This window comes from Bubalus bubalis, chromosome 16 (assembly GCF_019923935.1).
Source record: "Bubalus bubalis isolate 160015118507 breed Murrah chromosome 16, NDDB_SH_1, whole genome shotgun sequence".
Classification (NCBI taxonomy): Eukaryota; Metazoa; Chordata; class Mammalia; order Artiodactyla; family Bovidae; genus Bubalus; species Bubalus bubalis.
In genome coordinates this window covers 32,427,804-32,444,566 of record NC_059172.1, presented here as the reverse complement: position 1 = coordinate 32,444,566, position 16,763 = coordinate 32,427,804, and the positions used below count along the sequence as shown (strand labels likewise).

Genomic DNA, 16,763 nt, shown 5'->3' with positions numbered 1-16,763 from the left:
TGAATAAAAATCCATAATAAATTGAAAGTACATAAAGTGGGACTCCATGAGGAGACACAAAGAATAAGTACTATGGAAAGAATGTCTACCATGGAGCTGTGAACTGAAAAAAAAAATCCCAGAGATTGTATAGGGCTGAAAGATGTTGCATTTCTATACAGCCAGAGCTGAGAGACCAGAGATCTTGTTGGATTCTCAAGGCATAAGAAGAAATGGCAGAAAGGAGATCCATTAGTAATAAGGCTAAACTAGACCTACTGGAAAGGCTACTCTAAACCAATCTAAACAAAGCTTAAAAATAAGTCTTGAACAGATCTAACTGATCTGCAGATCAAACTGAGCTGGCTGCCCAAACAAAACTCAACAGGCTTTAACAGAGGAAAAGAGAATCCAGACACTCACTCAATAGCCAAACAGTCACTATTTCTTGTATTCAGTGAAAAAAAAAAAAGTACTAAGTATTTGAATAAGAGAAAAATACAAGCCACAACCAAAGGAAAAATCAGTCAGTAGAGAGTGAGAAATCATAGAATGAGTAGATGAGAACTTTAAAGACACTTTTATAAATATACATAAGGACTAAAAGGACATCATGAAAATAAACAAGAGTGAACTGTCAGATACAAGGAACCAAACCAAACTTATAGACCTAAAAATGTAATATATGAAATAAAAATTCACAGGATAGCCTTAATAGCAGGTTATAACTACAGAAGAAAAGATTCATGAACTTGAACACATAACAACTCATCAAACTGAGATTATGATAAAAAATAAGGCTGGTAAAAGTGTGTGAGGTCATCTTTATATGTGATGTGTAGGACAATATCAAGTGATGTATTATTCATGTTGTTGGAATTGAACTAACCTATTTGACATCAGATCATTTGTTGCCTGGTCACAAAAGAATTTTTGGGATGACAGAAATATTTTCTATCTTGGCTGTGGAGATAGATATATAGGGGTATGCATTTGTCAAAGCCCATGAAAATGTTTACTTGAAATGGTTACATTTTATGTATATTATACCTTAATAAAATTGATTTTTAAAATTTCAGGATGACATTGTAATGATACTTAAGAAAGGGAGAAAAAGACTCACTTGCTGCCACTGGAGGTGACTAATACTTGTTAATTGCAATGGAAAAAGAAAAAAGAACTTTAACAGTGGAAAGATTTGGTAGTACCACCTAAATTGAAAGTGACTATTCTTAGCATCAATTGTGAGAAAACTTGATAAAAACATACTATGATGAAAAACAGTATCATCTATAAAGTATTCTTGCCTAAAATAAGACTATGATCAGGCCTTTAAACTTGTAACTTATAGCACAGAAATACACTCATAAATTTTATACTGTAAAATATTAATAGTTGATTTAGCATGTTGAAAAATAAATACTCTTCATCTTTTTTGTACATTTGAAAACTTCTCACATTAAAAACTGAAGAAAGTGATTAGTTAAGACGTCTACCAACATGCTACATTATAAGAGTACAGTATCACCTTGCAATAAATAAATCTGAAGGTAATATAAATTTGGATATATATGATTGGAAATTTTGTTTTTATAGCAGGGTCACCCTTAGCATTTCATTAACCTTGTAGCAATGAGGACTGAGCAGCTTCCCAAGTGGCTCAGTGGTAAAGAATCCACCTGCAATGCAGGAGACACGGGTTTGATCCCTGGGTCGGGAAGATCCCTGGGAGAAGGAAACGGCAACCCATCCCAATATTCTTGCCTGGGAACTCCCATGGACAGAGGAGCCTGGTAGGCTACAGCCCATGGGGTCACAAAAGAGTCGGACACAACTTAGTGACTAAACAACAATGAGACCTCACATTTTATGCAACTGAAGTTTTTATACTTCTCTTATAGCATTATGGCAAAGGTCTTACCATTTCCCAGTCTTGGAGTACAAAAGTGACACTGTAATTTTGAATTACTCAAGTACAAGAGAATTGTGTCCTGAAACACAAGTCATGTACAGCCTCCAGAAAGGGCATTTAAAACTCCTAGTTTCTTGAAAAGGTATCTTAAAAATGGGTATGATATGGGTGGCTCAGCAGTAAAGAATTTGCCTGCAATGCAGAACACACAGGAGATACAGGTTTTATTCCTGGGTCAGGAAGATCCCTTGGAGGAGGGCGTGGCAACCCACTCCAGTATTCTTGCCAGAAAAATCACAAGGACAGAGGAGCCTGGTGGGCTATGGTCCATAGGGTTGCAAAGAGTCGGACACGACTGATGTGACTGAGCACTAGCATGTCAGATCAAGAAATGTGTATCTGTATGACAAAAGACATTTCAAAAAATTCAAATACCTAAATGCCAGATTAAGAAAACTCTTTAAATTTTAATTTGAGCAGCTATTGCCTCGTTTCAGTTCTTAAACTAGGGGCTACAAAGAGTAGCACAGCTAGCAGTCATAGAGATCATAACAATGTAACAATTTTGTTCATCAGTTTAAGTCTAGTATATTCATCAGAATCTGGCACACAGCACTCATTAATTGTTTTTTAAACTAATCAAAGAGTCCATCCTGAAATTAACCAGCCAATAATTATTTAATCATTACACAACCTCTATTATACTGTTCTTTGGAAATAGTAATCTATTCTTATCCTTTAGAAAAGCACAGGCCATTTACATTTTCAATTTCTTATGACTGGAAAATTTTTTAATCTATTACTGAGTACCATAAAGGTTTCTATTCTAATTAGCAACACTAAATGGAAACACAATATAGAAAAGATTAGATAAAGCAGATTAACCAACAAGGGAGGGTAGGATTCATGTTGTAGGAGTTAAAGACCAAACATAAAGGATATAATGGATTTTTAACTAGTTTCTTCTCCCTTCTGTTTCAGTATTTATAATAAAGTAAGTAACTGTTGAATGGAAAGAGAAAATCCAATGCAAATGACATACAGGCAGAAGAAAGAAAAAGGAAATCTATTGAAACTTTTACTGTCAATTCCTCTGAAGGCTCTAATGGTCCAGCCTATACAAAAATCTCATCATGACAATACTGCAAATAATCCCCTAATACTACCCTCATATTTGCCATCTAATTTAACTGGATTATTTTTTGTAACTGATAAGTGGAAATCAAGTCAGAGATCATTTTATACAAGTGGTAGGATTAACTGCATTTCACAGATAATAAAAACAGATAATGATTCTGGCATTGTGGTTTTTAGAATATTTCATATTTCTGGTAAAAAAGTTATCTTTGAGAATGCAGACTTACATACTAGTATTAGGAGAGATGAGACATTCTGTTATGTGAATCTCACTTCATATTTTAAGCTTTACAAACACAGGGCAGTTTAGCACATTCATGGAAATAACAGGTCATTCAACCTAAATGCAGACTTTGTGTGAATGATACCTACTACTGCTATTACTGGAGGGCATGGTGGAGGTAGGGTACCAGATGGTGACACTATGGATAAAGTCTGGAAATGGAAAATGCAAGAGAGAACACATCCTTCAGAAAACTTCTGAGACTTGTCCTGTCAAGACTCTGAAATTGACTTCACCCAGAGTTTGGAGAAACATCAAACAAGAAAAGCTCTTCTACACAAGCCCATGTTTCTCAGACTAGGCAAGAGCCTGCCAATGTACTTGGCCAGCACCCTAGGGCAGCTGTTTAGCCATGACCTTGAATTCAGTGAGGAAAAGGGCTATTTATTGTTCATTCTGCTCTCTTTACTATGGAGGCTGTGGGTCATGTGCTAGGAATAAAGGCAAGCTGGGGTTACTGGGGCTTCTCCAGGCCAGGTAGACAGCAAGTCTTGTCTGGTTCAGATCACTTCCATGGGTGGTGTCACAAGCACACTCATATTCCCTGTCTTTGCTGATGCTGCCTTTCGGCTCACTACCAACCCCTACTCCTTGCCCCACCTCAATCACTGAAACACTTCCTCAAATCTAGAGATCTGAGAGAGTGTTTGAAAATCACTAGTTTAGATTAATGCTCAATCCAATGCAAGAAGTGCTTGTACAGAATCTTCTTACACACTTACAGCGCTGCACTAGATCCTGGGCAACTTATTTTGCCACTGGGCATATCTGACTGTTACAAAGTATTTCCCAGTAGCAAGCTCAAATCTGCCTTCTTCCTACCTTCTGCTTTTAGTTCTAGCTCTGCCTCTTGAGGTTGCAGGGCACAAAACTGTGCTATCCCTTTTCCATCTGTCAATGCCCATCTTAAGTTTTACCTCTTTGTATTACCTGCCCTAATAACTTATCCCACAGCGACCCGTGTGCCCTTTGGTTTCCTTATGTGTAGACCACTACTCCTTGGCACTTATGCGTTAGTCTTAACTATCTTGGGCATTCTTTCAGCCTTTCTAATAAGAACATGTTCTCACTGAGGGCTGCACACTCAGTCTTTTTTTTAAACGTCTACTTCCATATCCCTTTACTATGATGCATTGGATATGTAATTAAATACAAATGAGCAGGGGTCCTCCATGAACTGGTCTTAACCGTGATGACTTTCCTTACTTTGCACCACATTTTCTTACAAAAATCTTCTATCCTAATCAAATCCAACTGCCAACTATATCCTATATCTTTCTCCTTTGCAAATAACTTTTCTTTCCATCTCAACTTGTCCCTCTCTAGGTCACAGAATATTAGTGTATGGTACACGAACTTCTGAACACTACACATAAAATGTGTATTTTTCTGTGGTTGAGAGGGTTTTATACTGTCATATAATCCTCAAAGGATTCCATGACTCCCTGAAAGATTAAAATTCAGTGCTTTAACTTTATTTTTGCCTTGTCTGCTTAATCAACTCTTGGCACTAAATTTACATGGATCAGTTTCTGTACTATTAATCTTTATTGTGGCCTAATTCTTTTGCTATTTAATATTTCATGATTGTAAACCCTTCATAGTGGGCTTAGTGTATTTTTGTTATGTGTACTACCTTGTATGAAGCAGACATTTAAAAATAATACTCTGGACACAGATGGTGAATCACCCTTCACATCAGTCAGGGTGTAGAGACTGGATTCTAAAGGCCCACGCCACGCCTGTGACAGCGCTGGAGCTGGGCTGAACGCCACAACGGCTCCCACCTCACCTCTGCTTTACGAATATTTTCTTTAGCTTCATCTATTTTCTGTTCCAACTCTGCTCGGTTTTGTTCTGGGACTGAAACTCCATGGCATTCCAGATCATCTAGAACCTATTAAAGAAAATAGGAAAATGATAATTATTTTCTATTTTTCTCTTATTAAATGACTAGAATGTCTAGATAATTTTAAAGACTTTAGTGACAAGTTTCCATGATTCCCTTTTTAACCTTTGTTTCCATTTATTTATTTGAAAAAATTTTTAAAAAGCTCTGAAGTAATTACAGACTTACAAGAAGTTGCAAAAGTAGGACAGAGTCTCTTCACCCAGGTTCCCCAATGGTAAAAACCTGTCTAACTACTGTATAAGATAAAATCCAGGAAACTGACATTGGCACAATCTATAAATCTTATTTGAATTGCATTTTTTTGATATGCACACCTTTAACTTAAAAATGACATGAATATAAAGCACTGCTTCCAAACAACAACTAATACAAAATGGCAGAAAGTCTATTGTAGCTTCATACCCTACCAAGTGTTCCCTACTTCAAGATAACCACTGTCCCATCAATTTACTTGCATTTTATCAAACCGTTTATTACATATTTCCTATAAACTTTGCCCATTTTTAAAAAATAATAAGATCTATCAAATGTGTCTAAGAAACCTTCGTGTGTTTGTACAAATAGACTGACATCATCCTCTAATCCACTGATTCAATAATTCAACTGTATCATACTTTATTTGCTCTTACTTTACTGCCATTTGAGTTTTCAAATTTCTCAATATTATAAATATTACTGTACTAACTACCTGGGCTTCCCAGGTGGCTCAGTGGTAAGGAATCTGCCTATAACACAGGAGATGCGGGTTTAATCCCTGGGTCAGGAAGATTCCCTGGAGAAGGAAATGGCAACCTAGTCCAGTATTCTTGCCTGAAAAATCTCATGGACAAAGGATACTGGCAGGCTACTGTGCATGAGGTCACGAAAGAGTCAGACAAGACTTTGCAACTAAACAAAAACAACAACAACCTAGTCAATGACTCTTTGAACACATGAGGATATTTATCTAAGGCAAAACATAAAAGTAGAAATTGTACATTTTTATAGACATTGCCAAATTGCTCACAAGAGGCTGTACCTATTTTTCTAGTAGTGTGTAAGAGCACATTTCTCTACATTTCACCAACACTGGATACCATCAATCTTTGAAATTTTAAAAAGATTATCTCATTGTTTCAATTTTTGTTTCTCTGTAATAGAGCATCATTTCATATCCTCTATTCATTTTTCTAATTTTCTTTTTATTATTATTTAAATATATTTCCTGCTAAATATGAGTCCTTTTTCTGTTATTTATGTCATAAATATTTCCTCCCATTCTATTGCCTTTCTCTTAACTTTCAGAAAACCTGTTGTTTTACAGAAAGTTTTAGCTTTTATGTAGTCACATTCATCAATCATCTTACGGTATAGGTTCTGGGTTTTGTGTCTTACTTAAGAAACCATTTGTAATATGCCAAAAATATTCTTATTCTTTTTTTTTTTTTTAGTTTTCAGTAGTCTTGTGTCTAGCACTCAGGTCTTTAATTCTTTTGAAATTTACCTTGCATATGGCAGAAGGGAGAAATCTAACTTTATATATTTTTCCAAATACACAAATAATTGCTATAATGCCATTTCCTGAGTAAATCCTTTACTCAAAGATTTGAAATGCCATTAACAAGTTTTTATTATGAAATATTTAAATACACTCAATAGACTAGTGTATTTTAAATACACTAAAATACAAAAATAGACTAGTATGATGAATTATTAAATATCAATCTCCAAGATTCACTAGTTAATGAAACTTCTCCACATTTGTTTTACCTATTCTTTATTTTTCTGTGCTAATGAAAAGCATTTTAAAGCAAATTCTAGACATCTTGTCATTTCATTCCTACATGCTTTAGTAAAAGTCTCTAAAAACTTAAAAAAAATACAACCATAATACTATTATCAGACTTCACAATAATCCCTTGGTCACCTTAATATGCTGTCCATCATTAAAATTCCCTGCTTGTCGAAAAATGACTTTTTATAGTGTTTTTTTGAATCAATATCTAAAGGTCCATACATACACAGATCATTTTCTTTGATACATTTGTTAACTTCTGTATGATGCTACAGCTTTAAAACTACAAATATCTCATTATTATTATTATTACTGGCTATTGCTGTTTTGCTGTTTAGTCATTAAGTTGTGTCAGATTCTTTTGCGACCCCATGGCTATAGACCTCTAGGCTCCTCTGTCCATGGGATTTCCTAGGCAAGAATACTGGAGTGGGTTGCCATGCCCTCCTCCAGAGGATCGTCCCAAGTCAGGAATCGAATCTATTTCTCCTGCTAGGTAGGCAGATATCAGACATGTTTTAGGATCAGATGAAGTTCCTTTGAAAATATTTTTAAAGTTTCACTGAGATTTCACTGAAATTACAAATAAATTTAATTACAAAAATTTTTTTAAATCAGAGAAAGACAAATACTATATGTTAGCACTTATATGTGGAATCTAAAATATAAAACAAACTAGTGAAAATAACAAAAAAGAAACAGATTCACAGATAAAGAGAAAAAACTAGTGGTTACCAGTGGAAAGAGAGAATGAGGTAGGGGCAAAATAGGGGTAGGGGATTAAGACGTATAAACATGCATAAAATTAAGAAGCTATAGGGATATATTGTACAGGTATTTAGTAGATAGTGGAAAACATTGCTGAATGCTGAATTATAGGAAAAATATCTATCGGATATTTTTCACACAATAAAATTCAACTCCTTAAACTGGTTTGATGTTTGACTTAAGTTAGATATAACCTTGGAGAAGGCAATGGCACCCCACTCCAGTACTCTTGCCTGGAAAATCCCATGGATGGAGGAGCCTGGTAGGCTGGAGTCCATGGGGTTGCTAAGAGTCGGACACGACTGAGCGACTTCCCTTTCACTTTTCACTTTCATGCATTGGAGAAGGAAATGGCAACCCACTCCAGTGTTCTTGCCTGGAGAATCCCAGGGACAGGCAAGCCTGGTGGGCTTCCGTCTATGGGGTCGCACAGAGTCAGACATGATGGAAGCGACTTAACAGCAGCGGCAGATATAACCTACTTAAAGTTAGATGTAACCTACTATTGCACTTACCCGTTGTTGGTGAACAATAGTTTTGTGCTCCCGTGCCACACGTGTGGCCCATTTCCGAGCCTCTTTGTTTAAACTGTGCTCTTCTGTGGTCCCTGTTTCTGATTCTAGCTGTCGGCTCTACAACACAAGAGAGAACAGAGGGAAAAGTACTGTTATCCTTGTTGAAATCACTACCATTTTGTAGGTAGACCAGAGGGCCTTCATTTAATCAGCACTCAAAACAGGAGGCATGCTCCACTACTGTGGAAAGCAATGTCTCATGTCATAGGAGATTAGCAGAAGACAAAGAGGATGGTATAAAAACCATAAATGACCACAGATTTTTGTCTTCCACTGCTGAACATTAAAGCTTCATCTCTAATACTGTAGCTTGACCCATTTTGGGTGTGAAGAAAACTAAGCTAAGCAAAAAAGTATTCATGCCAACTTACTATGACACTAAAATAGCTGCATAGACAAAACAGAAACAATTTAATAATTTCAATGAATTCAATAATCCAATGATTCAAGAAGGAATCATTGGATAGAAATGAAAAGAAAAAAAATAAAACAATACAATAATAGCAACACAACCTAACCATCCTCGAAAATACTGGGCTTTAGTTACAGGTCCATCACCAACTTACCACCAAACCTCAAGCTAGCTTTTGTCCTTCTTCTGGGCTTTACTTGTCATCTCAAAGATAGGGATGCTAGAGCAAATGATCACAAAGAACAAACTGCAAAATCTAACTAAACAACAGTTAATAGTTAACCCCTATTATGCAAGGTACTGTGGCAAGTGCTTCATGTAACTTTTATAACAATTTTATGAAATGGGTCACATGGTCATTTTATAGAAAAGGAAACTGAGGCTCAGAGATGTTAAATAAAATTTCCAGTGTCTACCAGATAGTAAATGTTATAACTTCTGATTCCAGAACTAGAGCTCTTAATCATTAAACTGTTTTAACTTCTTCTAAATAATGAAGAATTCATAAAAAACAATCTTTATTAAAATTGGATTAAAAATTTAATATTTGGGGGGGGACTGTAGGCAATGTTGAAAAACTTTTTCTCTATGCAGACATTTCAGCTAAAGCTAGATTATATAATGATAAAAGAATTGAAACATATCTAAATCTAACCAACTTTACATTTACATTTTATACTGATTCATTCTTTGGGCTATTAGGGAATTATATTTGGTTTGCAAAAGGATCTAGGCATTTAAATTCATCTCTGTACTCAGAAGCCAAGGTTTAAAATGTTAAACCCTGAATGTAGAATGGAAATGTAATCTATAGGACGTATGGTAGAAAGGTATACTCTGAAGAGCTCAGGTACAGATTTTTGAGCCAGAAAGATCCAGTTTTAATCTTCTCTATGCCATTTACTAGCTTTATGATCTTTTGGGTTGTTAGTTAATCTGCGTTTTAGTTACAGTTGAAATTGGTGAAAATGCCATCTATCTCAAAGGGGTTATTTAGGACAAAATGACATTTTCTTATAGCATATGTGTAAGTATCCAATAGATGGTAATTGCTAAAGACCCAAAAGAAAACTACTTGAAACAAAAAATTAGCATTATTGCTAATAAAAAAATCCAAATAATTCCCAGGTTCCTGATAGCCCAAATAATGAGTCAAAAACAAGGTGATATAATCAAAGATTGAGATCCAAAAAGAATAAAACTGTAGAGCACAGAGTAGATGAGAAAGGAGGCGGCTAACACAGAACTTTAATTTTTATTACTGAGGCACATTGTAGGAACTGGTAAACTGGTCTAAAATGTGTCTTGGCTGCATGGCCAACTTGCCTACACAGAATCTTTACCTTTTTACTGAGTATTATCTGTGCTTGAAAGCTGTGCTTTTTTTTCCTCATTCCCTATGGGTTTACTATTACTCAGAATGGAGTGCCAATGATCAGGACAGATCACAAATACCACTGACTGGGAGATGTGATTTTGGGATCTTCTGGGCAAGGAATGACATGTAAAGAAAATTCAAGTAGATTGATTGCTTTCATGAATTCTGACATCAAGCCATGGAAAAACATGGCTAACTATAATACAGTTCTAGACAAATGAGAATTCCTTATAAGGAAAACACAGGCCAGGGTACTAAACAATACATAAAGAAATGTTCTAATGCCACTCCCACAAATAAAGGTCAACATAAATGAGAATCTAGTAAAGATCACTACCTTTTTAAGATGGTAGTGTCAGTAGTGGTTGATTCCAGGAAAGGATCTGTTAGTGACTGCTTCTTTTTAAAATGGTGGCTAATTTAATCTTTAGTTCATACTTTTAATACTTTTCCTCTATTTCTTAAAAATGTTAAAATATATAAAAGAACAGTAACATACATAGGCTATTCAGAAATAATTTAAAAAACACTGTTATTTTCCTAAAGCAGAATATGAGACTAAAAATTAAATACCACACAACACAGTAGATTAGCTCTGGAAAAGTTCACTTATTTAACTTGATTATTTTATAACAATTCTCTGCATAATAGACAAAAATAGTTCAAATTGCAAACTGAAGAGAAATGCTATAAAAGGAATTTCCTATCGACTTTTAAATGTAGGTTAGGTAGTTTATTAGTCTGTCAGTTTGGATTATTTGATAACTCAGGTCAACTCACATGATTCTTGAAAGTTTTGGAAACATCAGATTTCAGAAATCATACAAGCTTTAATAAAACATTCCAGAAGCAGACAGATATTTTCCTGGAAAATAAATGTCAATCCAAACACAAGCCTATGCTTTTGAGTACTCTTCTTCTGGTTGGAATAACTACCCTATCTTTTTTGGTCCACAGACAAATTCCCAGTTATTTTTCAAATCTCAGTTCAAGTCCACATTCTCTGCAAAATCTTCCCTGATATTCCCAGACAAACTCAGGGATTCCTTCAGTTTAGACATATCTCCATTATATTAATTTATTCATTTGTAAGACATCTACTATGTGGCTGCTGTCAGGCTAACATAACATTATACTGTGACTACTGCACGTAAGTTTCTTCCTGTTTGTCTTCAGGCAATATGAGGCCCTAAAGGATTCATTCCTGGCGTGTAGCACCACGCCTAACAGTACACAGAATGCCCTCAGTAAAGGCTGGTTAACAAATATAACCTAAAGTGAGGGCCAGGCCACCAGATTACTAGTATGGTGCCTTCAGAAGTGATGAGAATAACATACTGTTTTGGAATCAGTTTCTAATGGATAAAGGAAAGTATTTTGTGTGCAGAAGAACAGGATGAACAGAGGAGAAAGAGGACTAATAGTAAATTAATGTCGTGCATTTTAATCCAGATTCTCAAAGCTCATTTTAGGACTGAGATCCCTCTGCTCTTGTAAAATAAAAGATCTCTTTTTTCATGTTTAAATTCTCACTACAAAATCCATTCAAAATGGATGGCTAAGGAAGGAATTTTTTTTTTTTTGATTCCCCAACTTAAGGAATCTTTATACATTTTATTTTATGAAATTTATTTGTTCTTTAAAAAGTAGCCATTGAATATGAAGTGCATTCACTCCTCAAAGAGGCCTGGGTATGTCACTCTGGCTCATATACTTAACTTTCTCTCTGGGCCGCAGCTTTCTCAACTGAAAATCAAGACATCTCTAGATGAGATGAAATCCCAGATTCTTACCAGTGCTGCAATTAAGAGAACAAACAGGCTCACGCATTGGCTGTAATCAGAGGGAACAGTGTGTTTCTCTGCGTAAGAGACCCAGAAATTATGCTATTCTATTGCTACTGTTCTCTGCTCCAAATTTCTTCTTAGCATTATCTGAGAGGATAGTCTCAAGAGCAGAAGGGCCTTTGTAAAGATAATTAAAATATTCTAAAAACCTATAAATTTACTTGGAATTTTTAATTCATGACATAATTTTAGGATGTACTGGAGATGAAAACCATAAAGACAAACCATGGAAGGTGCAGGATGTCAAATTTCTAAGATGGTTAGGGAGTACAGATAATGCAGATATTAAATATCTATGATGCACTACTGACTGAGAAAAAAATAGCTGAAATTCAAGTCTATTAATAATCTACTTATAAAAAGTTGTGTGTCCATTATCTAGGTAAGTATATATCTGCAGAGAAATGTTCAGAAGGATATTGGCCAAAACGTTACCTGTGGTTACCTCTGAATAGTGAGGGTTTAGGTGAAAAAATTTTTAATGCTTTTTTATAATTAGAAAACTATACAGCTATTTTAATTTTTAAAAGGGTATCATTTATTGAATATTTAAGCTCTGTGCTTAAATGTGTGTTTTACATACATTTAGATCTCAAAACAATACTAATAGAGACTATTCTCAATTTATAGGTGTGGAAATCTAGGCTCAAAAAAGATATATGTCTCTCTAAAGCCTTTTAGCCAGTAAGAGCTAGATCCAGAGTTTGTGTTGAGACCTCTTGAGATTCCTGCTATCTTTTTATGACCATAGAGAGAGACAGAGAAAGTCACTCAATCGTGTCAGATTCTTTGCAACCCCATGGACTATACAGTCTATGGAATTTTCCAGGCCAGAATAGTGGAGTGGGTAGTCTTTCCCTTTTCCAGAGGATATTCCCAACCCAGGAATCAAACCCAGGTCTCCCTCATTGCAGGCCGATTCTTTGCCAGCTGAGCCACAAGGGAAGCCCATACTTATATGACCATACTGTCTATTACTTGTTCTATTTATCTAACACTGATAACATAGAGAGAGTAATACTGAAAAAGACATTGCTAAAATACAAATTTCTTTTCAATGAAATTTTGGCTAAGTTTTTACTGAATGCTAAGACATCTGTAGGCTTAAACTAATATGTCAAGAATATTGGAAAGTGTGGGACTTCCCTGGTGGTCCAGTGGCTAGGACTTCACACTTACACTGCAGGAACACAAGTTCCATCTCTGGATGGAAACTAAGATCCTGTAAGCTGCACAGTGTAGCCCCTCCCAAAAAAAGAAAAAAGAAGAAGAAGATATTTTTTGATGTAATGTTGTTTTTAAAAAAACAAAAGTCAAACCATTTTAAGAGTTTAGGAAGGCTTTCAGAGCCTAGCAATGTTACTTTCAAAAATCACCAATCCAAAAAAAAAAAAAAAAAAAAAAATCACCCATCTTTTTAGAAAGTAATATTAAAGTCTTTTCAAAATTTATAGTTATTAAATAACTTTAAAGAACTACACTACAAAAAAAATTTTTTTTGGGGGGTGGCTGCTCCTGTGGCTTGCGGGATCTTAATTTCCTGACCAGGGATTGAATGTAGGCCCTCAGCAGTAAAAGCAGGAGTCCTAACCAGTGGTCTGCCAGGGAATTCCCTTTCTGAATTTCCTTTCTGTCCTAAGGCTGAAGAACTTAGGACAGTCCTCTCTGAACACTTGACAGTAGACACTGCTGATTCTAGAAAGGGACACTCATGTCTATAATCAGAATCTTTCCATTTGGATATTATTGCCAGTATATGTACAGGGGGATGGTATCTATCTATTCATCAGGAGTATTTTCCATAAATTTTCTACCACAATGTGTTTATGTTGATGCTGCTGCTGCTGCTAAGTCGCTTCAGTCGTGTCCAACTCTGTGCGACCCCAGAGACGGCAGCCCACCAGGCTCCCCAGTCCCTGGGATTCTCCAGGCAAGAACACTGGAGTGGGTTGCCATTTCCTTCTCCAATGCATGAAAGTGAAAAGTGAAAGTGAAGTCGCTCAGTCGTGTCCGACTCTTAGCGACCCCATGGACTGCAGCCTACCAGGCTCCTCCACCCATGAGATTTTCCAGGCAAGAGTACTGGAGTGGGGTGCCATCGCCTTCTCTGATGAGTCAATGCTAAATGTAATGTAAGATTCCCATCAACAGAAAGAGCCACTTGTAACAGTGAGAATTTTCAGGTAAATGCTTTGCATGATATATTGATCACATATAGATGTTTTTATAGACAAGGGCATTTAAAATATATTTATTTATTTGGCTGTGTTGGGTCTTAGTTGCGGCACATGGGATCTTTTAGTTGTGGCATGGTGGATCTAGTTCCCTGACTAGGGATGGAACCCAGGTCCCTTGCAGTGGGAGCACTAAGTCTTAGCCAATAGACCACCAGGGAAGTCCAGACAAGGACATTTTTGCTAAATACTTATTTTTAAATAGATGCAAAAATTGCCCCACTTAAGTGAAACTTTAATATGCAAAATTCTAATTACAGCAAGCGGTTGTCTTATTTAATATAACTGTTAATCTATAGAAGGTGGAATTAAATGTCAGAAGTAGCTTTTTAAATAATAGAAAAAGATCATATATTGGAAATTGATTGTCAGCTCTTTTCTTTTTTTCATCATTTCTGTGAAGATCTTATTATTTGCAGTTCCAAGAAGGTAAACAGGAAAGGGTCCTCTCATCCCCACCAGGAAGTTTGAGGGAAATGTTCCCTTAAGGTTTTCCTGCTTGTGTGTGTGCTGTGTGTGCAGCTGCTTCAGCCATGTCTGACTCTTTGTGACCCCATGAACTGTGGCCTGACACACTCCTTTGTCCATGGGATTTATCAGGCAAGAATACTGGAGTGATTTGCCATTTCCTACTCCGGCGGCTCTTCCCTACCCAGGAATTGAACCCTTATCTCCTGCGTTGCAGGCGGATTTTTTACCACTGAACCACTGCCTGTTTGTACAGATCAATTTTGTGGACATGCATGTTTCTTGTATTCTTTCCCAGGTTAACTTTGTCCTTTGTCACAAGATGTGAGGAAATGCTCCCTAAGTGTACACAACACTAGTTCTGATAATGGAAGGGAGACACACTGAGATGTATGTAGGGCAGAGAGGTGCTGAGCAGAGCAAGTCATGTACTTTTAAGAGGAGTAAGAATGGACAGTAACTATTAGCTACTTTTTATTCCAGACATATTGCCTCTTAGCCTTAAAAACTGCTGAGAGGTTGGTGAGTTATCCTTTGTAGAATAAAACAGGAGAGAAAATCCCAAGGAACTTCCAGTGATCAACTCAGTAAGGGAGTTGAAAACTGGAGGCCATGACTACAAAGTGTTATCATATTTCATAATCTTGGTAATGTCTTCTATATTTTATATTTAAGTATTTCCCATAGTAATTTGTGGCACAACCTAAAAAAGAAAAGAAAAGAAACATGCTTGTCTTGAGGATAGGAGAAAAAAGGCTGTCAACATTTATTTTCTATCTACTACGTGCCAGGCATTGAGTCAAATCTAATTTTCAAACTCAATAAAGTACAGTCATTTCATATAAGGAAGCTGAATCATAGAGGTTAAATATATATAAATATGTAAATAAAAATAAATACAGCCAGCACATAGCATAGCTAGGATTTGACTCCAAAGCCCATGATTTCTCATTGTACAACACCTGCATGAATCTCTAACACAAAGTTATCACCCATGTGACAGCTGAATGACTTTAAACATAGAGATTCTGATAAATGTACTTGTAAAATCTCTCTCACAGAATTTACATTTATCCTTCTTTTGGTGGGGGGGGGGGGAATTTAGGGTACATTTCATATCCTTCTTAGAACAATCTTATACTAAAAACTTTCATTTAAGTGAAGACAGATGAACTTTATTATTTCTAGAAAGATTTTTGCCTTTCAGGTCATCTGATACCAGGAGATACAAAGAAGGGATACCTTGGAAATCAGCAATTCTATATGGAAACAGAGACATATAAATCTTTCAGTATTAACCATAAGTCAGCTACTAAATTACTACATCAGATGGAACTTGTCACTGATCACTGTAACTTATAATCATCTTAAGGTTAAACTAAGATTCCTAATTTAATTCTATGGCTGTACAGTATAGATCATTGTGACTTTAGAAAATAATTTTGGCCAGTTCCCTTTGGTATATTACTCTAAAACATGACTTAAAATAATCATATATTAAAATAAAATGAAAAGGAATTTTGATGTACTAGCAGATAAAAAAAGATTAAGCCAAAAAAAAACCACCAAAAAACAAAAAACAAGAAATGCAATACTTTCAACCCTTAACTAAATCCCAGTGGTTAATATTGTGACTGTTTTCAACTGTACATTTTTTGCTTTTGTAGGGAAAATATTGGAATCTGATGGTTTATATTAGAAACTTTTCAGAAGAAAATAAGTTACATTTAATCATGATGATGACTTTAAAAGTCATATGGCTTTCCTAAATTTAACTTATCTAAATCAAATATTGACTACTCTTCTCTATTTAAGGCAAGGGCATATACAAATTATATGCAATAAATATCTATTGGGTGAATAAAAATGAATGTGTTAAATCCATAAGGATTCAAAGTTCCTAATATAAATTACAAAATCCAAAGTAAAATAAAGGAAGAATACTGTCCTGCAGACGGAACTTGTTTGCAATTACCACATGGCTGTCATACTTGAAAAGATTCCATAGTTACCATATGTAAAACTCAAACACAAAATCTGGCTGCAACCTGCATTTACAGTGTTGTTCAACTCCTTCACCATAC

At 35.7% G+C, this 16,763-nt stretch overlaps 1 protein-coding gene across 1 annotated transcript in view; it reads right to left on the bottom strand.

The window, feature by feature from the left end:
• The window catches only part of FCHSD2 (FCH and double SH3 domains 2), a 238,764-nt gene that overhangs the window by 36,700 nt on the left and 185,301 nt on the right, over positions 1–16,763 (bottom strand). Inside the window, exons 11-12 of the mRNA XM_006064686.4 lie at positions 8,281–8,397; positions 5,104–5,208 (exon numbers count right to left, since the gene is read on the bottom strand). Of these exons, the coding sequence (XP_006064748.1) occupies positions 5,104–5,208; positions 8,281–8,397 (222 nt within the window). The remainder of the gene's footprint in view (positions 1–5,103; positions 5,209–8,280; positions 8,398–16,763) is intronic.